The sequence below is a fragment of the Drosophila teissieri genome, chromosome 3L (genome assembly GCF_016746235.2).
Source record: "Drosophila teissieri strain GT53w chromosome 3L, Prin_Dtei_1.1, whole genome shotgun sequence".
Classification (NCBI taxonomy): Eukaryota; Metazoa; Arthropoda; class Insecta; order Diptera; family Drosophilidae; genus Drosophila; species Drosophila teissieri.
The window spans coordinates 5,855,642-5,881,666 of NC_053031.1; the positions used below are offsets into that span (position 1 = coordinate 5,855,642).

The following is a 26,025-nucleotide window of genomic DNA, read 5'->3' on the forward strand; positions in this document are numbered from 1 at the left end:
GATGGAATTGAATGGTTATTGTTTCGAAATATAAATAGGATTTCTAACAGATTTTTTCACAAGCTCCGTTTTTGCCGGTCTGCCAAATAGCCAAAAACAATGTAAAAACTCTGCGTCTGTGTGGACATGACAGCTGGAAACTGCAATTTGATTATTCGGTTCAACCCTTTCGGTTTCAGTTTCAGTTTCTGTTGCCGTTTCTGTTTCTGTTTCTGTTGGCTTGGCAGCACTTAATAGAGTATTGTAAAATGCCAGAGTTCATAAATTTTCATGAGGCCAAACGGAAAGTGAGAGCCTGCAGAGAGCTCATCGAATGATATTTGGTTTCACCGAGGTTAAAATGGCTCAAGTTGCGTATTGATTTTTACAACTATAGAATGTAAACTATGAATCGCAGAAATGTAAATGGATTGAGTTTTAATTTAAGCAATAGAGAATTCTCTACGGTCTTTAAACCACCTATAATCGTGTAAACCACATAATTCAAATGCACTCCACTTAAATGCATTGTACTGGGGACCTTTATGGGTAAAATTTGTGGCAGCCCCATGTTTTCACACAATAGTTTATGCCTGTCGAATATAACTGCCCATAAAACTAGCTCTCACTAGCACGAAGTACTAAGCTTAACCTTTCTTAAATGAATTCGGCTCCCTAGGGCGTCGTGCTAAACCTGTTTACGTCTTTATAAATTTCAATAATTAGTCATCCGATTAATTTGCAAGCACTTACTGGAGGTGATTAATACATGAGTACACGCCACCTTAATGCACTTTATTCGAATTTCTATGCCCCATGGCACAGGGCCTTGACCCCAGGCGGTTAAATTGCCCAGTTGGGCAGCAAATTAAACTTTCAACTTTGAAACGAGCGAAACTCATTTGCAATGCAGCATCAGCATCCTTGTAAACACTGCGCGCACGAAGCTGCAACAATAAACAGGTATTAGGGATTTCGAGGGGCAGGACATGGGCAGGACATGGGAAAATGGGAGGCGAATTTAGATGCCGGAAGCGTGAATTTATTGGGACGCATAAAAGGCGTTTGCGCCTCATTGGCAAAAATGCCAAAACAAATGATGTTGGCCATAAACCGGACAAATGAGCGTGTGGCACGCACCCGAAATTGACTTTCAATAGTCAATGTCAGGGCAGCAGTTGCTCCATGTCCTCCCAGTCGTCCATGTCCTGCATGTCCTCCATGTGCTGCGTGTCCTGCTGCAAATCCCGATGATTGCCAGCCATAAATCTATGGCTCAGCATTGTGTAGCATGTGTCCAGCCAGACTAATAAGTGGGACTCCGATTTGATGGGACTAGACCAGCTACCTCCCTACCCCCATATGGTACATATATACATATTTATTTGGCGGATGGATAGATGTGTGTTTATGTGGCGAACATGCATGCATAAGTAGTAATTCATTCCGTTTCGATTCGTTTCATTGCGTTTCATTTGCAATTTGCTGCTGAGCACTGCATAAATCACTCCTCGGCCCCCGAAAGTATGCCAAAAAGGGGAGCTATAAATATTTTAGAATTCAATTTCCGCACTTCCTTGGCGGCGAGTATTGCTCCGATGGTAAAGAGATGGTGGCAAGGATGTGGATGTGGGATGCGGCATGTGGGATGTAGAATGTGGGTTCTGCGATGTGGGCATGCTTTTGAGCTCAAATTCACGCATCATAAATTAAAATCTCCGCCGCCTGTCCACGTAATTAAACGCAAACTCATCGCTCATCTTTTGTTCGACAGTGCGCGGCATGCATTTAATTGTCTTTCACCATTCGCCATTTGCCATTCGCCTTTCGCCGGGCAGCGTTTTAATTACTCACCTTTTTTTCTATAGCCGCAGGCAACAATTCGATTGAATGAAAACTGAAACTATGCGCACTCACTCGCCTGGCATACTTTTTTTTAAACAAACAATGAATGCCAAAGGGAAATGGCTGGAAATTCCGGTGGCATGAAAAGCGGCGCCTGAAAGCTAATGGACATATTCATGCAATTTCCCCACACACTTCCAGGGCCAGCGGCCACATTAAGTAGTTCAATTATAACTTAAATGCGTATTATTAATGAGTTTTTATTGTATAATGTTGGACAACTTTCTGCGCCTTGAGGGGTGCCCATATGTGCGCCTTCTCCTCCTTCATTCTGCATATTTTATAGTGTTTTTTTTGAGGACAAACTTTAAACGAAGAGCGAAGGAAATCGTCGTTTTGGCTCGAAATGAAGTGGAAAAGTCTTTCGTTGACTGCCACTTAGTTTTAGTTAGCTAGCATGCTACCGAAAACTTAATCCAATCTGGCTTAGCCGACAATAGAGCCGGAAACTCTTAGCCTCTTCCGTGTCATTTGGCCCAATGCGGCAATTAGAGTCCTTGCATATGCCAGGACACAGATATCAAGATACAGATATAGAGATAGATACAGATTAGTGCCAGAGCTCTGCTCCTGCTACTGCTACTGCTGATGGCTGATCATTAACGCGCTTTATTAACCGAATTTATTATAATTGCCAGCGCCAAAGTCGCATAGTTTGCGAGCCGAGGACTTAAAGTTTGACGATGTCGGCGACATTTCGGCGGTGAATGAAGCTTGATAATGAAGCTTGTTTATAATTTATGCGCACTTCAAGGTGCCCGGGCATTAGGCGTGTTAATTTCCCGCATAAGCCCGCTCGGATTCCGAGGGATGCTGGCTCTGGCTTTGGCTTTGGCTTTGGCTCTGCTTTTAATGCGAATTCGGGGCTGTCATTGGAGCACTTATGCGCCGAAATGTGTGTGAGTGAGGTAATCTATCTTAATATATGCACGCCCGCACCTCCACCCGCAGAGTTTTCCAACCTGCCTCCCCCCTGAGTTTTCCGAACCACCTACCCCCTGGGGTAATGTTTTGGCTGCGGTTTTTCGTCAGTAGTTGATGTACTGGAATGTTGTTCTACCCGCCACGCAGGCTTTGCCTAATTTGCCGGTTTGTGTATGGCTGTATGGTTAGTCCTGCCTCCTTTAGATGGATCGCTGGAGCATAACATGTCCTTCAGTGCGCAGGATGTGTGCGCTGAGTAAACACCTTCATCAATACTCGTTCGGCTTTGACAGTAAACAGCCAGGCCTTCGAATGGCATCATTAAAAATGAACTACACCTGGGAAAACATTTAAATTGAACTGAGAGAATCTACCAAGGAGGAAGTGACTGTAGGCAAATAGAATATATTTGGGACATAATTAGGCGATTTATGTTCTCATCATTGGCAGAGATCCGTATGCTTTGGATTAAGGCAGGTATAAATCAATGAGGATATATGCATCAAATTAATTCGTATTAGGTGAAACATTCAAATATTTATTTTCGATTCGAAACTAATTTATAGCCCATTAATCAGTGATAGGCTTTTTATTTTCCGTGTACCTGCAAACGAGAAACTGTCTGCTGCTGGCATAACTGCTACATAACTGCAGGCATATTTATTTGCATACTTCCCATCGATATTAACAGAGCCAAAACTCATTAGGATGGCACTGGGCAAACATAAATTGTGTACGACTAGCATTTAATTGAATATTTTGGCCAACTTATGCCGCATTCGATAAAATACACTGAGTGTCGCATAACTCTGCTCCCCGGCCATCGATTAGCAGTGCAGCCGGGCCATAAATAAACAGATGGAGGCAGTTCCTTGCCAGAGTTTACACTATGTAATAATTTCAATTTGCAATATATCCGTATTCCGTATTTCGTACTCCGTATTCCGTATCGCAGCGAGTGGCCAGTGCAACGATATATCGGGGATGACAGGCGATGCGGACATGAGAGTGTTGGCATTGATGAATGGCCAACTGCACGGTGCATCTCGGCGTGTGGTCATAGTCCTTCAGTCCTGCAGTCCTTCAGTCCGCCAATCCTTCAGTACGTATGCATGTACGTATGTATGTGTGCCCCAATCCATCCGATCAAGCGGACAATTTATGTCAGTTTGATGCTTGATATATGGCCAGTGTCTCCATATAATGCATATCACCACCGATAATAGACTGAACACCACCCACACACACGCACACACACTGGATAAAAAGAATGAGACCCGGGGATGGGCAATATCCACTTGACTTGGCAAATCACAGAGCAATAACAAAAGATTCATTACTTATTTATACATTTCTTACCCCCAGGGCTTTTGTGCCTTTTGGAACCTCATACGCAACCCTCGCGTATATTTTATTAAATACAATTCAATTTCGGGAGTGGGCCGGAAATCTTCGGCGATGATGCTGGGGCTATTTTGGCAAACATTAGGCCGGCGAATCGCCAGTTGATCGGGGGGTAACAAGTTGTTATTGTTATGACCATATATCTACCCTCTATGGGTTGTCTGTATTTTTTATGCGATTTACCATATAACAAACACATTACCCGCGAACCCTCTTCCGGCATAGACATCCCCCTGCTCCACACTCCTCATTTCCAATTGAAATCCACCACCCCTCATCCCCCCACATCAGCTGTGCAAATATTTTGGCAAGGATGCTCGAGGGCTAATGTGCAAGTCCTGGCGCGGTTGAGTGGTCATATTTGATCGCCGCCCTTGATTTCTGCCCTAAGCCTCCCTCAGTTTCGTTTTTCTTTTTTGGTTTGGCGAAAGTGATTTTCCTTTTTTTTGCGCCGTCTGTGATTCGTCTTTGATTTGTTTATGCGATTTCATAAAATATTTATCCCCGGGCATAGTTGTTAAATCGCTTGCAATGACTTTCCCTTTTGGCAGCCGGCTGGCTGTTTGATCTTGCCGACTGTTTATTTGACTTCACGCTCGATTGCCGAAAATAATTTGATATGAAAGAAATAAAGTGTAATTTTTTCCTGATTCCGCTCGGCACGGCTGATTGGAAAATCCCGCGCTTCAGCGGGAAAAAAGCCCGTTGAATGTTATTAAAATTACAAACTATGTACAAAACACTGCGCAAAAATCAAAACAACACAACCATTACAAAGTTTATACGGCCTTTTCACAAAAAATACAGCAAAAATAAAGGAGCGAAGGAGAAAAGGAGAAAAGGGAAAGAAAATAAAGAGGACTTCCAGTTTAGTCCACTTCCTGTAGCGGCTCGCATTCATTTGGCCTAATAAAAAACATTCAATGAGCGAAGCATTCACTTGGCGAAATAAAGAAAATTGGCGAGAAAAGCGACGGCCATTCAAATGGCTTTCAATGGCCGCCTCTTTCCTTCCGCCTTTTTTGGCCCCAACTTAGTGGAACCCCATTTGATTTTGAATGAACTTGGTGAAAATTGCCGGGCCACCTCCACATCCCTTGGCCATATTCCATTCCAAAAGGGACGAGCAAAATTAAATACACGCACTGCGAATGATCCGGCAAAATCACACACAGCCGTAACAAGCCAGAGAACAAGCCAACAGAAAAAATACAAAACGAGCCAGAGAAAAACTTTGAAAATGAAGCTCATTAAAAAAAAGGCGGCACGCAGAAGGTCCGCAAATTTGAAGGCTTCCCCTCCGCTGGACAAATAAAAGAACTTGCCGTTAAGTGAGAGGGAAATCGAGGGGAGATTGAAAGTATCACATCGACTAACTTTGACTCTGCGACAGATGAACTCCTCAAAAGAGTGTCGTCGAAATTTAAGGAATTCTACTTCATTAAAATGCTGCTAATAAACACATCTTAAAGTTTACATCGCATATTTTACGATTTTCACAATTTTTGAATCACTTTTCTTACCTATCGATCTTAAAGATGGCATCTGCACAAATGCGTTGCCCCTGTATTGTCTTATAGAACTTAAAGCCAATCCTTCTGGCTCGCATCTATCACTCCTCCTATCATATGCTGTGTGCATCATGTGGACAAAAGAGTATCCGAAGCCAATGGGTGGACTCGATCCCCGTCACGCCTTCCCAAACAAGCTTGCCTTTATCACCAGCTCCCGTACTCAGCACGGCAACAAAGGCAACTAGCACTACTACACAAAGCGAAACTTTCGACTTCATTTGCATACATAGCGCTCTCGAGAAATGTAATAAAAAATGATAAAATCCTCCAGAGAGCAGAGTCCACCGCACAGACACTCACACACACAAGGACAGCGCTGCCACGCCCCCTTTGACCGCAGTTCGCCTCCACTTGCAGCTTTCAGTAACTGGCAACTGTGCGTGCTGTCCCCTGGTGGCAGCCAAAGGCGGACCACCGCAAACGAACCCAGGTCCCAGCCACTACCAGTTAGCAGTTACCAGCAACCAGCTAGCAGGTTTTGCAGTTGGCCAAAAGCCTGAAGCCGCCAAAAATGAGCTGATTTCAAACAAAGCTGCGCGGCATTCATGGATTCCTGGTGACCCCGACGCGGGTGGGAGCCTGAAGAGAGGCGCAGGACGAGGACTGAAAAGAGTCCGGAGTTACAGCAAAAAAAATGGTAGTCCAGGGTGAAACAAAGGCCTTAAAACTAGGCCAGCAGCTGTGCTGATTTGGGGCGTGCAGAAACTTTGGCCGTTTGTGTTGATATTTCCACCCCTCAACCAAACGAAAAAAACAGAAAAAAAGGCAAAAAACCCAGCGATTTCTTTGCGCTTTTCAATATATGTACGGAAGTAGGTGCCGAGAGGGGCCAGCATGGGTTAATGTGCCAGGCAGCACCTAAAAACCGGCCAATTAATGCGAATTTTTGCCTTTTCCTTTTGAAACTTTGCCCTGCGTTGGCGGGCAAGCTCCAGTTTTAGTGTATTAAATTTAGAATAAATGTTAATGAAACGCCATTTAGAGGGTCGGCAGAGGCTGTCAGGACTCCTGATGAAGGATTGCTGCCATTTCAGACATTTCCACTGTAAAATAATACCAGGGAAAACTTATACATACTATATACCCCCGATAAAGGGCAAACATCTTGTGCAAACAAAGCCAATCAAAGGAATCCTCAGCGACCCCATTTCTCCCGTACTGACAACTAATTATGAATATGTTTCAACACATGAAATGCCTCACAGACACATCGGCACACTAACACTGACCAAACAAACTTCCAGTTGAGTCTAATTTGGCTGCACCACACTCACACACTCACACTCGCACACAAAACTGAACTTATGTAAATAGAGCTGACCGAAAAGTTATGGGCGGAAAAAGGGAAATGGGAAAGGGGAAAAGGGAAAGGAAAAGGGGATGGGGAAATGGGGTCCGAATCCGTCCGACAACGCCATGAAAATGACAATAATAAAATTTAATGTACACACAGACGCATGCATGCATGTGGGGCAGGTCCTCCCACTGCGTCAGTGTGTATGTAAATGTCCTTTGCTAACCGTAAAAACGTTTCCGACAGTTCTCTGTCCCCTCGCCAAATTTTAACCCAAAATGAAAGAAAAGCTACGGCGTCATCATACACTGAACGAAACTTTGGTCGACTTGAACTTGTTGGAAAGGATTATACTTAGAGCTGTAGTACTCATTTCAATTACCACTTAAAGATTTATTCTGAGATAAGGTTCACATTTAAAAGGATATTCTGAAAAACATACTCATCAAACTTTCATTTACTTGGGGTATGCACATTTTGGCACAGTGTTAGCTGAAGGGGATGAGTGAGAGGAGCATGAGCTGTTAAAGTTGAAAGTCATCTAGTTGACTAACAGCCGCAGTTCTCTAGCCACACACACATGCATATATGGCAATAAGGGGGCGTGGTCGACATGGGTTGAGGGAGTTCATTGCATGCCAACAGAGCCGGTAAGGGGGGAGGGGGGAGAGTGTGTCTGTGTGCCGGAGCGTGTGCAGCAGACCAAAACACTTCCTACCGCTTTGGCCAAGTATCATTAAAAATATAAAAGTATTTTATGCCACACAAAGTGCGACAGTCTAGTGTCCTCGGCTCCGTTTCCACCCCCCCCCCTTATTTTCTCTATATATGTAGTTTTTGTATTTTTTGTAATTTTTATTTTTTTAAGCACTTTTATGGAACGTTGTCTGGGGGCAAGTCATTGTCATTTGGTCAGCTGCGAACAGCTGCCAACTGCAATGGCCACCCACCCATGGCCACATCCTTTTCCACATCCACTTCCTTGCTTTTCTAGCTCTTGCCGCACCACCCAGCCGGGTCACTTCATTATCATGTTAATTTTGTTGTAATTTGCTTGCTAAATGTTGCCAAGTCGTTGGCCATTTTTCCAGCATTTTTCCGGACCGGCTTCCAAGTGTACATAGTGCATAGTCTGCTCTCCTCCGGCTGTGCATATTTAACTTTATTTATGGTTTTTGCATGCTTTCATATGGAAAATTAGAATTTTTGACTGCCTCTCCTTGGCTTTTGACCACCCCCCGCCCCGCACTAATTTGCCGACTATTTTGCCAAGCAAAGTTTCCTTTTGTCGTAGCGTTTCGTGGCAAGTTTTTCTTTTTGCCCGGACTACAGAAATATGCCTCGGATTATTATTGTCATTCGGGGAAGGAAAAGGACACCCGTTTGCCAACTCAATTGGCTGGCTACTCACTTTGTGTGTGCCTTGCCAGTGATAATGATGGTGATGATGGTGATGATGATGATGTAGCCAGTGTGTTCATGTGTGTGTTTGCCAGTTAGTCAATACTTTTCGTAACGCTTATGCTAATTATGCGGCATGTTGACAGGGCAAACTGTGTCACAATGTGTTTGGGGCCTAATTATACCCACGAGGGTAGCTCATTTGCCCCTTTTCAGGACGAAGTTTCCTTCGGGAAACCCATTGAAACGCAATTTGATTTATTCATTAGACCATTGTCGGCGATTAGATCCACTCTGGCACTTGTTTATCCGCTCAATTTGGAATCCAGTCAGCCCATGTCCTCTAACCAAATAGCAAATTGAAAAGGGGTTTCGAAGGCGGCAGCCGGATTAGAGGCAGGGGCAGATTAGGTCCACGCATGGCCAGGCGTACTACAAAATAATTGACAACAGTTTGAGATGGAGAGCTGGGGGGGTTGGATACGGAGAATCACAGAACCGGAGCTAGCTGTCCAACTGACTGACAGACGGGAGTGGTCAAAACCCCAGCTGCAATCGCTCCCGAATGAGAGGAGGCTGCTGTCTAAATTGGAAATGTCATTGAGGCGTTTAACGTGAGGAGCAGCCCCAATGACAACGACATCGACATCCGCCTCCGACTACGACTACTTCTCCAGCTACTGTTCCTGTTCCTGTTCTTTCTCCAACCAACTCCGTCTGCAACTCCGACTCCGACTCCCGACTCTCGAATGTGGGCAAAATCATTTAAAGCGGCTGGCAGGATTCAGCCAAGCCGAAGCTGAAGTTTGGGTCCGTGCACTGCGCGAAGTGCAGACATCTAACTCGTATTTCATACATTAATCGAGCTCCAAGATATATACCAACATTCTTGGTTTTAATTTAGAAGAAATGCGAAATTCTTGCGGTGTACCCATAGCTGGAGTGGCAATCGGCCATCAAATGACAGCCAATTGTTGCAGTCGGCCACTTAGCAGCTGAGGGGAAAATCATTCGCTTACGTGGGCAGACGTTCGGGCATTCAAACATTCAGACATTCAGACGGTGGACAATCGGTTTGGGGCGACGATTTGACAAAAGCAATTTCACGAATAACCCAACCCCACAGCCGCCTGCAAGTTATATTTAACCCCCTAAAAATCTCCTCTTTTTTTTCACCTGTCTTCCGCAGACAACAAATTCATTTGCGACTGTCGTCTGCAGTGGATCTTCGAATTGAAAAATCGCACACGTCACCTGCAGCTGCGTGACTCGCTGGAGGACCTGCACTGCACGCTGCAGGAGCCGAAACTGTCGCACTTTGTGGACCCCGTGCCGCCGACCATCCTGGACGTGCTCAATATCGGAGGATTCACGGCGATTGGCAGCAATAGCGCCAGCATGGGCGGCGTGGGCAACAGCGTGGTGGGCAGCAGCTACAGCGGCCTGACTCTGGACGACAGCAGGAAGCATTTGGGCAGCAGATCCCGACAGGCCCTGCGGGGACAGCGGCAGTACGCCTCGAGTGCGGAGAACGTGGTGGAGTCCAAGATGCGCCGGCGGAGGAAGCGACAGGAGGAGGTCAAGCAGAAGGACCTGGCGGCAGTGGCACCGACTCACAAGCGATACGACTACTACGACGACAACAACGGCGGCATGTCCTTGGGTCATGGCCTGGACCTGGATGACAATCTCAGCCTGCACAAGCAGGGATTCTATGGAGCCGGTGCTCCGGCTGTGGGTCACAACGATGTGGATGTGCTGATGACGTCGCACTCCGCGTCGGGAGACGCCCTCGACATTCTGACCACCAAGAACGCGATCTACATCAAGTTGTTCCTGCTGAAGCCGGAAATGCTGCCCTGCCACGATGAACTCAGCGATCCCACCGAGCTGCCCCTCTCCCGCGATCTGATGGATGTGCGCAGCAACGTGGGCCAGGACATGTCGACGGCAGGAGCTGATCCCTTGGCCCAGGGCATGGCGATTATGGTGAGTCTGGTCGCACTGTTGATCAGCCGGGGTTGAAGAGTCAGCTCCGTCAACGGTTGCTAAATGGTGACCCCAACGTTTGGTTCTGCATTGTACATACTGTCTTGGAGATGTGGTGCCCTTGGGAAACGAGCTTCAACACGATAATTACGAAAGATACCAGCTACAGTCCTGTAAATATGTAAAAAGGGGTAACGAAATTCGATAAATTTAATACTATAAACCTAGCTGTTAGCTGTAATGATAGACTCGACTTTTCAACAACTTCAGCAGCAGATTCAGATTCAGATACAGATTCAGATTGAGATATAGAAACCGATACCAAAAACAGATACATTACCGAAACTATAAGCCCAAAACGAACCCAAAAAGAGAACCTCCGAGCAAACTGGCGTTTCATTTAAAAAGAAGAAGGATACTCAACTTATCGCAGGATGATGACTACCACTACACTGTACTACATAGAATTAGTTTAAACGGTTAGCCATAGTGACACTTTTGGTTTACTTGAGCAAGGTACATACTACAGTAAAACTTGGAAAGCGCTAAACGTCTTAGAAGGAGAGACAGAGCTGGCCAAAACCACTAAAATGAGGCATGCCTGTAAGATAAACGCAAACGCAGAACATGACACAATCGCTGAAAGTTGCAACGATAGCCGTTAGTCGATAGGCAATAGACGATAGCCGATAGTCGATAAATAATTATTGATAAATGTAATAGGTAAACGTAATATTCCCGGCCACCCGCAGTTCCCCATTAGAGTTTAAGTCTGCTTTTTAGTTGTAAGACTGTTTGCTACCCTAGAATTCTCGCCTGAATTTTCCCTAACAAAACCGTGTCCCGGGAAAATGACCCAATAAACACTTTTCTGCTTTTCTCCTACTTTCGCCGCACCAGAAATAAAACTGAAAACATAAACAAGAAATAAAAATGAATACATTGCGAATTTATATAACTTATTTGAATAGATTCAAATTAATGAAAACAAAGCCATAAAGAGATATAATAATACAGAAAACAAAACAGAAATATGCATAACGATTTTTGTAGCTTAAGACTGAATATATAAAGGTAAATTATGCTAATATATACAAAATATTTATATGGAAAATACTGTATGTTTAATTGTATTGTAATAAATGCAAGCTGGGGGAAAGGGTAATGTCATTTTTAGAAAACCAAAAGAGCCGACGATTCGTGCATTCAAATTAGTATGGATGCACATGACACTTTATTTGGCAATTTATTACGTATTTAATTATGCACAAAACTATGATTTACCAAAAAAAGAAAAAAACGGAGAAAAAAATCTGTTTATTAATGTGTTTAATAATTCATATACAAAAGAAGTTAAAGTAAGCAAAACCCGAATGCAAATTTATTGTGTAAAAAATGGGTGAAGTTTTCATACAGAAAGCCCCGGAAAAAGAAAGAGTCGGAAAAATAGAACGCCGAGCATGAGGAGCAAGCATAGATTTAGTGGACAATCAGCAGATAAGTGAAGTGAAAGCAAACAGCAGGAAAATCGGGGAAAATCCCAAAGAGCTGGGAATCAGAAGCCCGGAAAAGCGCCAAGGAAATAAGGGGGCAAGAAAATATAAAACACTTGAAACAAGCGAAATAATGAAATAGTCGAGAGCAAAACGGAAAACACAAAACTATTTTAAGTAACTGAATATAAGCTTAATGTATTTAGTGTTTTGATTACCCACTAAGAACTTGAACACAACAAAGAAAGCAAACAAAAATATAAAAAAAATAAAAAAATTAAACCAAATAATAAATGTGAAGAAAAAGTGAATCTAAGAAATTTCTATCTAAGCAGGGCACTAATTTCATTACTGTTGATACTCAGCCATTTTACACTCATTTCATTTGATTGTCACGAAGTTACTATGCTAGAGATTGTGAAAGGATTTTCAGTTGCCTCAAGGAGTTGGGCGAAATTCGATTGACTTAGCCACTCTGTCTAGTGCATTAAATGCTTGTAATAATAAATTATTATCGACACGAACACTTGATTAAACACCTAGCCTTAAGAATTGACAAATTTTAACCAAAGATTTTGTGTTCCTCTTAACGCTTAAGAAATGTTTGGTTGTTTCGTTTTCGTGTGCCATTTGATGATGATTTGTATCTCCTCTATTTGTATTTTTTACGGCTAAGCAGCGCATGGAAGTAGGCAGCGAGTAAAGTAATTTTTGAATATAAACCACTAATGTAGCTTACTTAATTATTTTAACTTAAATGTACACAGAGCGAACGGACAGCAAGTAATATAATCGAAATATAAATGTATTTGATGTAAGAAGTTTGCTTAATTGATACCGAAACCGAAACCGAAATGTCAACCCCAGCCCACAAAAACACAAAACCATGAATGAAAGGACCTTTTTTGGCGTGCGACTTCTGGGGGGCGTGGCGCCACCAAAAAGCCGAAACCAGAACACATTCCAATTGCAATATTTTGTTTAACTTTTACTTTGCTGGGGCGCCGGCTTAAAGTCCTCGAACGCCACACTGAGGTCCCGCTCATGGAATCCAGAAAACAGAAAACAATTTTGAAAGAAAAACCATCTAAATATATTTAATGTAAAAAAAATAAACCAAAAACAGTGTTTCTACTCATTTTATTGTCTTGCCTCTTGCTTTTGCTTCGCTCGCGCAGCACAAAGCATCTTCTGCTGCCTCGAGTAAAACTTGAAATATTAAAATGCTTCCTGGACCGGAGCCGCCTGTTTATCACTTCCGCAATTTAAGCGCGCACAAAACATTTCGGCACATGGCTCGATGGCGCCGTAAAATATGCAAAGCTTCTGGCCCCCGAAATTTCGGGAATTCAACGCCGCAGGACTCGCGCTTCTTTTGTGCCGCGGATATTTTGCTAAATTTCATTATTGACTGAGGCGGCCCAGGCATACGTTTCGCAGCCTGAATGAGTTTCAGGTGGGCATAAGAAATTGCCTGGCCATTATTGGTGCCTCCATCACATCACTCATACGCCGCGTTGCCCTAGAAATAAAGTTGTATGCACACCGTTTCGCGGATAAGCCCCCTTAGCCGCATGTCTGTGGGCGTGGCACTGCACGCGAAAGTGGAAAATGGGGGAAAAGTGCTGGGGAAAGTGGTGCGAAAAAAAGGGAAAAGCGGGCGAAGGGAAGCCCCTTGCTGCTGCAAAGTGATAAATTGGATCCAAACGGTGGAGCAGATTTATTGATTTCATTGGGCTGCTACTGAGCAACCGAGCGGCACGTCAAATTGAATAGACGCCAACGGCGACAAAAATCAAAAACAGATATGCAAATAAAGCACACACACCATGTGCGTATGTATGTGTGAGTCTGGAAAATGGAGTTCGAAAAATGGCGACGGGGAAGCGGGAAAAGTGCGCTTTTTGCCCATTTACTCACGGCGTGTCAAATTTTTGCAACTGATTATGCCAAAGGCGCCAGCGCTGGAGTTCACAATGCAGACATGAGTGTGTGTGGATACATGAGTGTGGGATGGGTTGGAGGGTTGAGGGGATGGTCCTTGGGTGACTAGGGGGTCCTGGAAATGTGCTGGGCTTACGTCACACGGGTGGCCAGACACGTTGCTAGACGATGTTATCAAACAAAATGACGGCGACAACGGCAACGGCAGCTAAGTGCGGCCTGCCAAGTGCCCGCGGCCCAATCCGAAGGGGGTGATTCAGTGGTTCGGTGGTGCGGTGGTGCGGTGGTGCATCAGGGGGGCTATTATTCCGCGATATGCCAGCCAGCGACAGGCAGGCAAAGAGGCAGGCAGCGCAGGCAGGCAGGCGGTGCAAAAAAATCAATCAAGCGAACGGCTTTGACACTGCAGCCCCGATCGGAAATCGGAAATGCGAAAAATGCCAGGAGGAACCTCCTCCATTGCTGTTTGCTTTGAGCTCGCAGTTCCTTTTCCATTACCGGAATGCACTTTGAGAGATCAACCTTAGCCCCGCTGAGTGAACTCTCCACCGCAGTTTAGCTGGCTTACTATACCCTCAACCCTTTTTGGTTCTGTATTTTTTATTACTTTTTTTTACTCCTGCTATAGCGCGAAAAACGGAGAAAGGCAACTGCAGCCGGGACACGTGATTGACATATGTCTATGGACTGGGACCAATATGGCGTGCGATTTACGTGGCTTTATTATTACCTTCGCAACATATGTATTTTTTTATGCCCGCCACTCGAGCAAAACAGGGGTTTACTGTGCTGACGGCTAAGGGTAATAAATGGAAGAATGCAGTCCATAATAAATTACAGGTATTAGTCGGTGTGTCGATTTGACTGGGTAATTGCCTTAGCTCTAGCTTCATTCAATGTGCAAAATATGAATGAGAAATATGTACAAACTTCCAAATTGTTTTCTTCATCTACAGAAAAGGGTAATTTGTAAATATAATAACATTCCTTTACTTCCAGTAGAAATCAAGGTAAAATGGTTGCATTTAGTTTCGGTCGATTTTAAATAAACTTAAACACTTAAATACCATGATGTAGCCCCTTATCACAAGCTGCACAAAATGTGATTATTTTATTAGTCTGCTAACTTTTTTCATAACAAAAATCAGAGACTTTTGGTTATGCGGTCAAAAAGAAGTAGTCTTTTGTCTATAACATCTTTTGAATCATATTAATATTCCTAACCGAATGGATTGATTCAAAAATATGAAAATCGGTTAAAAATAAAAGTTCATATTTTTTATATGAACATTTAGGGTAGATTATTACCTGCAGAAGGAAGTATTTTTTCCATATGTGTGGCATATTTCGGACATGTTATGACAAAAAGGAGTCCATAATTTTGCTTTAAATAGGAGTTTGAAAATAAGTTCCCTGCAAACAGCTCATATTGTTCGGTGTTCTATTTTTCGTCACCCAACATAACTTAAAAGCAGCTTATGACAGGCTGTAGAGTTTGTGTGACGGCAACTTCATTATAATTTTTACGATTCGACATACGCTGGTTGCCGGCAAATTGCATTTCACGGCAGCTAAAAGAAACTTGCCGATCCAAGCTAATGAAATACAGCAGGCTGGCGTATCAATAACGCAAATGAAGCACTCTCCCAGGGAGCAGTGGAGCAGCCAGGATGGGGTATTTGGTATGGAGTATGGGGTATGGGGTATGGGGTATGGGCGCGGAATTGGGATCGGGATCCAGGAGCCGTGCACACTAATAAAGTTAACATGGCAAACAACTCGGCAATGATGTGAACTTTATGCGCAAGCTAAATGTCGTTTGATGCAGCGACACGATGACGACGTCGCCACGCTCCGTCGGATGCGATGCGTCCAGCTAAAAGCTTTTGGCAAAAAAGCCAACAAAAAGGCAGCTCCCGAATGGCGGAATAGATGTGCAGGTGGAGGCAGAGCTATTGGTAAAAGGTTTCCAGCCAAGTGAACCGTGCTCTTAAACGGAAAAAAGCTAGGTAACGAGATAGGATGGAATAGAGCATTAAGTACCGGCTTATAAATGGGCGCCCTTATTGATTTATTAGAACTTAATGACCAAGACCTCTTGGTATTGGCGTATAAAGTATAGTGTTTAAAGCTTCACCTTTTGACCAGTTCAAACGGACCTAGTAACTTACCATACCTCTCGAACTTTTAAAGTACTGGGTAAGATAGCACGGCGTGCATCAAAATGTCAGCTTGAAATTTAGTTTCGAGTGGCGCAGCGTTTATTATTCAATTATGACAGCTGAGATGGTCAGCGGTTTAAAGACAAGCCTCGATGGGTCATAAAAATAGCTGGTTCGATTTTACTACAGCTACGAGTAAATGTCTTAAATTGCAAGACAAATACAAATACCATTTGAATAGATGGACGAAAAAAAACATATTTTCAAATATGTAAGGTCCAACAAAAGCCAACTAATAACATTCATCACATGCATAAAAGTGATAAAAGGATTTGTTTTCGGTCGACCAACTGTTTTGAGCCAACTTTGTCCGCCGGCACTTTGCTTACCTACTCACAATGTGACTGATGTTTACTGCCATTTGGCCATTGTCGCAAAGTTTGCTCATCGGGCTTATGACTTAGAGCAGGCCATAAACCGATTTGTGAATGCGTTTTTATGCAGAATTCCCAGTATTTTTGTCTGAGCGAAAACCGCAAACTGTTTGGCAACAGTCGAGTTTGTGTTTACCCAATAAAAGGCAAGATGGCAAAGGTGAATGCGAATGCGAAGAAATGAAAACTTGACCACAATGCCAGTTCGAAATGCGGTCGGCTGAGAGCTGCAGTCCTGGCCGAAGGATCAACCCAACTTTGGGTATACTTCTTTTATTTATTGCCCGAACAAAAAACCAATTTTCTTCGTGCAGGGAAAAAGGAGAAAACCCGCTCAAATCGAGGCGGCATTATTAATAACCTTTTCGGTGGCAACCAATCGAAGCTGGCGTCTTAATTAGCCCACAGCAACTGACAGGACAGCTGTCCTGCGACCACATCTGCACATCCTGGCAGAGCCGAACATGAAATGTGTCTAATGAAGTTCTCCGGTGATTTATGGCCCAAGTATTTCCGCCGGCTCCACAACTCCATCACCGACACCATTGGAACCTACTGCTCCTGCAGGACCTGCGACGATTAATAGATGTCACTCAATGCGGCCGGAGGACGGGCGCCAATTTCCGAAAACTACCAGCCTCGAGAAGTGCTCCGCTCCGACTCCTTGCAAGTTTTAATGGCCCCTCCTGATGGCCAGGACATGGGCCAAGTTTATTACTTTAAAATCGCCAAATGCGCCATAACAGCGGGTGAACAGCGGACGAAATACGAGGGTTTGCTCTAAGTTGTCAGCTCATAAAAGCGCTTTTAAAGGTCTTAAATAGAAATTGAAACTGCGTTGACAACTTGGCGAACGAGATATAAAACCTGAAAGCTTCATCAGTCTTTCGGGGCAGAATAAGCAGCCAAGTCTAAGCGGGCTGTTAAATTAATATAACACCAAGAAATAGAGGCGACTTGCAAGACTCTTATTCATCGGCAATTGCACTAAATAATCTGCTTACGGAAGAAACTCTCTAACACCTTAAGAATATTCGAAAAAGTCAATACTACGCAAAGATGGGACACTGAACAAAATACTAGAAAGACTAGTTCTGAAGATAGTAGTCAAATAAACTATGTGAATTAGAATGACTACTTCTGTAAATAGTAGTCAAATAAAGTATGTAATAAAGAAACTCAAAGTATTTAAAAATGTTTAATAATTGAAATGCCATATGCTTCTATATTTTGTCAATAAAATAAATCTGCCAGTGAACGTGAGCCAGTGGGAGCCATGAAAGGGCAGACATTCCTGCCCAGGTCGTTGCCGCCTCTTCTTGGCCAACTCTTTAAGCCGCCTTTCACGCAATTTCTTTTATTATGCCGCGGACGCTGGCATTGCAGTTTGATTTTATTTTTAGCAAATAAGCCGAAGCAAATAACAACAGTTCCCCGCGTGAGCAGGCTTTGTGTAGGGCCCACCACCACCACCACCACTACCACCTCCACCTACAAACTTCAGTTTTCCCCCGCTTTTCCTTGGATGCCACGCAGCCGTTCGCTCTACAAATGACCCGGATGGCCTGGAGTTGCCTGGTTACGCAAGCACCCAACGCCCACATTGGCAATCATTTCTACGGTCATTTGGCGTTCGCCGTGCGCGCTACTCAGCCTTAAAATTGGAAAAATGTGATGGCCAGGCCAGGGGATGCGAGATGGAGTTGGAGCTGGAGCTCTGTAGCTGGAGCTCTGGAGCTGAAGCCCCGTCTAGATGCTCGTCGGATTTTATGACTGGCGCTAAAAATGTGCAGCGCCCGGCGGCTCGAGTGCAATAAAAGTAAAACACATTGCCAAAGCAACTTACTGCAATATTTGCGCAATGTGGCAGCCGAGCTCCGTGGAGATCGCAGGATGATGGCGGGCAGGAGGTCATCCGTGGGTGCTAGACCGTATTGGCAAGGTCTGGCCGGACTGGGCGGACTGGGCTTCTGCTGCCGCTGCGTTCATTATTTATTTTATTTTATTAGAAATTATTTAGTGCAGCTGGCAGGAGGGAGCGGAGCGCGGGAGCCATGGCCGGATTCCATTTATTGTTATCTCAGTCATTCAACATTTGCGCTGCCGGATGGAAAGGATGGAAAGGATGGCAACTGCAGGGACAACGGCAGTGCATTAAAGCTGATTAATTTTATTAGTCCTGCGACCCGATGGAAGACCGGCCGGATTTAAGGAGTTGCACGAACGCGAATTGTTTCTCCATCAGCCGGCTTACGGCAACTGCAAATTGCGTACATTGTCGAATGCCTTTGAGGCATATTTAAAAGTGCTCGAGCGGTGGCAATGCGATTGCCGTGTGATTTTCACTTTGCGTCCGCAAATCAGGCACCGCATCATAAAAATGCATCACGAAGATCTGCCACCGTGTCTGGCCAGGATGCATACTCGATACACTGCGACGGAGGACACCAGACTTTTTAGGAACACTATTTCTGTAAGTAAAAATCACATAAAGTGTTATTTAGTGCCTATTTCCATTTGCTGGCATGTTGTTTATACATATTTTACTTATCTTTATCGATATCATTCCTTTTTTTCAGTGCTTTGTTGGTCGGTTGTGCATTTGGCAGGCCAATTGGCGATTGTCATCGATATTGATACGGATGGGATGTGCATTATGCCGGACGGTGGACGGCGGACGAGTACGCGAACGGGATGTGTTTCCATTCGACGGTGTAGCCAATGAGCCGCCGGAAGCGCCAATTGCCAATTGCGAATTGCCAGTTGGCAATTGGGCGCCGTTTTACTGTCCCGCCGACAACAACAACGGTTATTGTAATGGTAAGTGAAGTCGCCGAAAAACCTCATCATTTGTTTTAATTCGGGGATTTCGATGGCAGGGACAGTGTCCGAGGTCGGAGGTCACAGCGTCGCGTTTATGCGCTTGTTTGCGCGCATTTTCACCGCTCTTTAGGCAGCTTCATCCCTTTTCCCCTTTCCCTTTGGAATTTACGCTCTGCCTCCTGGCGAATGCCCCAAAAAGTATGCAACAGTCATTCGGGTTTCTGTTATTTCGCCAGCCATTCGTTTGATCACTCCTACTGCAGTTGTGCCTACATACGTGTGTGCACCTGGAAATGACCATAATTAATTGCATGTGCCTGCGGCCAGGCGACTGGGTCATCATCCCGGCTCCCTGGGCGCCCACCTCCTGCCAATTAGAGTTCGCTTGGTTCTTTTACCGCATTCCGCATTGATTGATGTGGCGGGCACAAAGAGCCCGATGGGCGGCTAACCATCGCTGGACCTCGCCAACTAGTCATCCCGCCCAGCGCAGCGCAGCTGTATAGGCGATCCCTCGGCGATTTGCCTTTGTTTTACAAGTTAATAACACTTGATGGCGACGCACTTCATTTGGCCCCCGTTTTCATTTAGCAAGTGGAACTTTTGCGCCCCACCACCAACACCAACACCAACATCGCCACAGTCCATCCATCCAGTAAACTCCACTCCACTCCACTCCACTCCACTGGGCACTCGGAAGGCTCTCTTATCCGCCACTGGACTCCACACTTGAGCATTGTTGGCCATTATAATCGACGCGGTAGCGGCGCTGGCGGCAAATCGGTTTCGCATGAAACGCAATTGTCTATAATTACATTATCCAAACTATCAATTAAACCAAATTGTCTGACGGCCGCGCCGGGCCGAGTCCGGAACTCTGCCAGACACACGCATGACGAGCACACATATATGATGTTGCACTGGGAGAAACATATAGGTGGTTGTCAACAAGTATTACTCAGAGTAATCATTTGAATTCCTGTTTAAGGTCTACAGAATTCATTGTTTATAACTTGCAGTACTTTAGTGTTTCGATTGTAGCTGCCTTAAATCTTTTTACTACCATGAAGTAAAGTAATATTTTTTTCTTTAAGTGCATACGATACACCAGCGGCTGCATAATGGGATCTCTTGTATGTTTTTGTGATTGTTTAACAAGGCTCCTGAGTGGGCAAAAGTGGGCGTGTGTGTGAGCTAGTGTGTGTGTGTGAGCTTATCCCACCGCGGTGCTCCGCCCACCGAATCACCCAGTCTCACAGTTGGCAATCCCCACTGTGCTCTTGTTATTCCAGAACAGCAAAGCATTTAAATAATTTCGCTGGCACTGTCGACGCTGACGTCGCTGATATCGGAGTATTTTTCAAGTAATTGTTATTATAACAAACGCAACAACAACAACAACGACAACAACGAGAACAACAACATACACTGGCAGTGGCAATTACATGGCAGCACACATTCAGACGCAGCGAAATATGAAATTCACAATTACATTTAGGCACACGAGTACTCTGCAAATACACAAGTCCCAGTTTTGGGTTTACGCGTGCGAGGATAACCGGATTACCGACTTTTGCTACCACACTCGATATGGGAGAAGGAAAAGTTTATAAATCAAATAAATATTAATTTAAATAAAGATTGTATTAAACTGAAGTGTACAAATGGTAGCTGTGATTTTAAACGTCAACTCTTCGGGCGTAAAAGTGCATTGTCAATTTGCTGATTACATGATATATAGTTAGTGTATCTCGATCTTTCGCTGTGTAAACAGCAGATACTGACACGAACTTTCGGGCAGAGTGCGAGCAAAGTTAAAATTTGTTTTGCTTTCACATTTAATTGAAATTTACGCCGCTTTGTCGGCGTCTCGCTGTCGCGACAAGCGGCGACTTTTATCATTTTAAAAGCCGCTCGAACCGCCCAACAACCCGCTGCCAACCCACTTCTGCACCACTTCTGCACCACCCATTTAAACGAACCACCCAGCCAGGAGGCAGGAGACCGCCCGCTGAAAAGGCCGCTTCTGCTGACGGTGCCGCGGTGACTGGAGCCACGAGAAGGACCTCCTCCTTTTCGTCCTCGGCCACTTTGCTGCAAATTAAATGCATTTCGCAGCGCTCGCACGAAAGTTATTTATGTGTGTTTGTCATTTAATTTTAAAAAGTTTTCCCTGCACGAGATTTACAGCGCCCGAACGAAGGCGGGGAAAATGCCCACTTTCATTTCATTTAATTGAGAAGTTGGCAAAATGAAAGCTGCAGGTGAGCAGTGGGATTGCAATCAGTAAGAAATTCGTTTACCCCAAGCCGTGGCTTAATCCAAGTCACTGCCAGTGGCCAAGAGAATATGCCGCAGCCGCAAAAAGTGGCCGGCAAATATGTTGCATGTTATATATGTTGTATATATAGTAAAACTGTTGTGGTCAGCTGATCCAGGCATCTGAAGGTGGTTATGATTGCAGCCAGGCTGTGGCTACTTCACCAGGTCACAGCCAAAGAGTCAAGCCAACCAACCACAGGTGCCTTCGAGCATGAAGCAAAAGTATTATGTCAGGTGCACACCCGCACGGTTTTGGCCAATATGAGAATGGGCGTGGGTTTGCGGGCTTAAAGGGCTCCGGCGACAATAGACGACAAGCAAAAATGCAACAAAAGAAAAGTGCAATGTTTGTGGTCAAACACAAAGCGACAGACACAGAGCGGGCCAACACACTTGCAGCTTCTTCAGACATTCAGAGCTCAAAATCAAAGTGGCACTGTCGCAAAAGGGGGAATACTGCCACTTTTATTGCTGAGAAAAATTATAAAGAAAATGTTGTTTTGCCTGGGAGATAGTGGATGCGTAGCGGATGTCACTTTAAATTCTAAAGCCTATTTCTGTGTAAAATCTAGAATTTGCCACCTTTTCCTTTCAGTGTGCTTTAGCTTAAAGGCCCCGGTTCAGCGGGCTTAGTCAATTGCCATGCGAGGATCGGGGCCCTCTGGTCACATTTTACGCATTTTGCATGGAAATTTATGAAATTTCAAAGAAGCAGCGAGGCCAATCACTGACCAGGCCCAGTCCCAATCCCAATCCCTCAGTCCAGTCCTGGTTCTGTTCCTGGTCCAAATCCATGCCCAATTTCAGCTTCAATGCGAGCAAGGGTGGCCGAAACAAAAGGCCCGAATGCAAACTGTAGTGAGCCAAACAAAAATGCCATTTATTTGTTAATTTACGCACACAGCATCAAATATGTGGACTCGACAAAGGCATCCCTTCCTTGGCTTTGGTCCACGTGTGCTGCTCCAGCTCCAGCTTCAGCTCCAGCCAAAAGGGAGTGGGGATCAGGAGCTGGAAAATCTGCAGCAAGAATGGCAGTCGGGTGCAGGAAATCCATGGAAACTCCTGGTCGGGCTTTTAAGCTGCTTGTTTGTCGGTTTGTGTAATCCGCTGCGGATGACTGCCTGTATTGGACTGTGGTACTGTGGTGGTGGCCACGAACTTACTTGCCTCTGCCAACGGACGTTTGGGTCTGAATGCTCAGTTTATTAGTCCACAGACAGGTGGCTAATGATGCCTGGCCGGGGTTGGCCGGCACTCAAAAAATTACACAACCAAAACATTAGGAGTGAGAGTTTATTTAATTTAAATTTTCGAGCCAGTGCCGCTTGAATTTATGATGATATACTCATGATTTCAAACACTTGACCAAGTAAATTAAGGCATATAAAAATGAAGCAACCATATGAATTGTACAAGATTTATTGTATAATAATGAACAATCAATATTGCTAATATGTAAATCATCAACTTGAATAAGGAGAGTTTTATATGCTATACTCCTTTTTTCTCCTTGTGTAAATCGGAGTTCGTTTGATATCAGAAATGTCCGTATTAGCTTCATCCTTTGGTTAACGCTTCAGTGGCTCTCTCCGGCCATGTCTACGTAATAATTTGCATTTGCATACGGCAACCGAAAGTCATTCTGTGTAATGAAAATACTGTATTGGGTATTGGGCTTCAGCTGGAAGTGTTTCGGTTATTTCAGGGTATTCCGTGTTTCGGTTGGCAACGCAACCGAGTTATTGTTTTCGCTGTGCTGCCCGACATTGTATAGTCAACTTGTTGCCCGCTGCCTGTTTTTTAATTTACATTGGCATTGTGTAAATATTTAGACAGCGCGGAGCAGCTGCTGTTTACCATCACCACCCACACCACACCACCCCAGCCCAACCCACACTTAACCCGCTTTTTGCCAGTGATTTATGCAGGGGGTTGGCGGCCGCCGTCTAATGTTGATTTTGCGTCTTTTTACTGGCCAGCCAGCCAACCACGAGTGCCGCAGCAAGAGGCAAGTTTGGCTGGCATATTGTTGGGCCAAATGCCTTTTAAGCAATTGCATGCCAGGACTGGCAGGCAGAATCCCCTGGAGATTAACGTGACTACGGAGGAAAAGCCACACACGCATTTCTAATGGGGGTGTTGGTGGTGGGGGGGTGCCTTCTAGATAATCCAATTAATATGCACACAAAAACGCAGCTAGACAACAATAACAAGCCGCCCACCTGACGCCATGTTTAATTTTCACCAAGCCGGAAGCGAGGCGCATGAAAGGAAAGCCAGCAAAGGCGGGAAAAGCGGGAAAAGCGGGAAAAGCCGGGAAAAGCCGGGAGTCGTCGCTGCCGCAGCCCGGGCTCTTCAAACATTCATGAGTTGGGCAGCGGTTTAGGCGGAGCAGCAGTGCCAGGACACCGGGACTCCAGCTGGAGACCCAAAGGAAGCAAAGGCAGCCAGTTGGTGGCACGGGTTATTGGCTGCACAAACAACTGGCTGAGCCAACTCCGAGTCGCAGTTAATATCCTTGGGGGCGAAAGCAGGCAGACACCGGTGCACGCAGAACGAAGGACGAAATGGGAACAGGTCCTGCACTGCAAGGAATCTAAGTACTATTCGACTCTAACTACTAACGGCTTCCATTTACCTCCAGCTTACCAATTCAAAAACATTAGAGAAATTGAAAGAAAATATTAATATATAAGAAATCATATATAGTATATTCCAAATATAAATAAAAGTTTTAATTGAATGTTCTTTCAGTGGCGCACCTAAGCCGCAACATTGCATAAAACTAATTTGCGGCTTGGCAATTATGAACCTGGTTGTAGGCGGTGGCCATTTGCCAGGAATCAGGCTAAACCCGGCCACCTGCTAATGTCTTCATATATCCATGGAAAGTGGTGCGAACGGCAAACAGGTGACCAGGACTACACGTTCCAACAAATATTAAAAATTATTAATAGTAGACCAGGCCAGCGCGCTTGCCATGCAGGAAAACTAATGAAATATTTCCTCCTGCTCATCATCCATTCAGAGGATTAATGTCCTTTGGGGCACAACGAGCTACGAGCCGCTGTTGATACCTTCCTCATTAGCCTTGACATCGGACTTGACTCGCACTTAACCCGACTTGATTATCAACAAACAAAATAGAGGAGGAGTATCCGCTCTCCAGTCAGCAGAAAACTTTGCTTATTATAACTATGCGAAAGTGAGGGCGCCATCTCATCTCGCTTTCAGTCGGCGGCGACTCCTCTTATTCTAATAGTGCTGGCAGACTGGGTATCTGGGTTCCAGCCCCCAAAGTCGCTCACGTATTGCCGACGAAACTTTTTATTAGTGTCTAAAATGGGGATATCTGGGAGGAGGAGGGAAATTGCTCTGTGAAAAGACTGGAAAAGAAATCACAAACACGGGTCGGCTCGGCTGGGACAACGCTCCGTATGATTAATATGCCGCACACGTATCACCGCAAATATTGATTTTTAAATAAGATGACGCCACGAAAGTGGGCCAAGCCCACACCATTTCCTGCTCCACCTCCGCTAGAAAAACGGATGTCAAAACTTTCTTTCGGCCAAAAATCAACAACGAAATTATATAATTTGCAATGTAATCAGGAAACTTTAAATGTGCGCCAATGGTGAAAGTCAACGTGATTTGGGCGTATGAGTAATGCCCGCCTATAATATTACCCATACGTAAAAGCCACAAAAAGCGGCAGTCATGCCGCTGAGAACTCTGTGAGCCGCCAAGCACTTTGACAAATGAAACACGGCGTCGCCAAACCCAACAAAAAAAACCAACAAAAAAAAAACCCAAAAAACAGGGCGGTTGAATATCCTGGATATGCCACGGATACGGCAGAGCACATGATGAGCACTGTAAAAGGGCTGTGTCGCCAACGCCGGGGTTTTAATGCCATTGATGGCTTATTTCAGGTTTACGACTTTATTTTCGCTACCTAGTCAATGTCTGTTTTTCCCGGCATTCACTCACGGCCCGATTTCGTAACTTTTGACTATGCCAGATGGGTATTCCCATTCCGATTTCAATGCCCCAAATGCTCTCGCCCCAAACACAAATCCCGCATTCCCACTGCCCAAGCCCAAATGTATGCTTGAGTGGTTTTTAGGCACGGCTGTTTCTATTTTATTGCACTGGCGAATTCCGCGCTTTTTATTGCAACTCCATTGAAGTCCGCCAGCCATTGAACTGTGAGACTTTTTCCAATGATCTTGCGAGGACAGGATGCCGCAGATTACTCTTCTGATTGAACTAACAGGGTTTTGAGAGGAAAAACAGCAGATTTATCTGGCGCCTGGAAAGGTGCTAAAAATATTCAGATGGCTAGAGAACAAATAATAAATGTTCTAAGAT

The 26,025-nt window shown here is 44.7% G+C and overlaps 1 protein-coding gene across 1 annotated transcript in view; it reads left to right on the top strand.

Moving 5' to 3' along the window:
* LOC122616637 (connectin) overlaps positions 1 to 13,013 on the top strand; it is a 39,675-nt gene extending 26,662 nt beyond the window's left edge. Inside the window, exon 5 of the mRNA XM_043792169.1 lies at positions 9,671 to 13,013. Within this exon, the coding sequence (XP_043648104.1) occupies positions 9,671 to 10,506 (836 nt within the window). The 3' untranslated portion in view covers positions 10,507 to 13,013. The remainder of the gene's footprint in view (positions 1 to 9,670) is intronic.
* Positions 13,014 to 26,025: the final 13,012 nt, after the last annotated feature.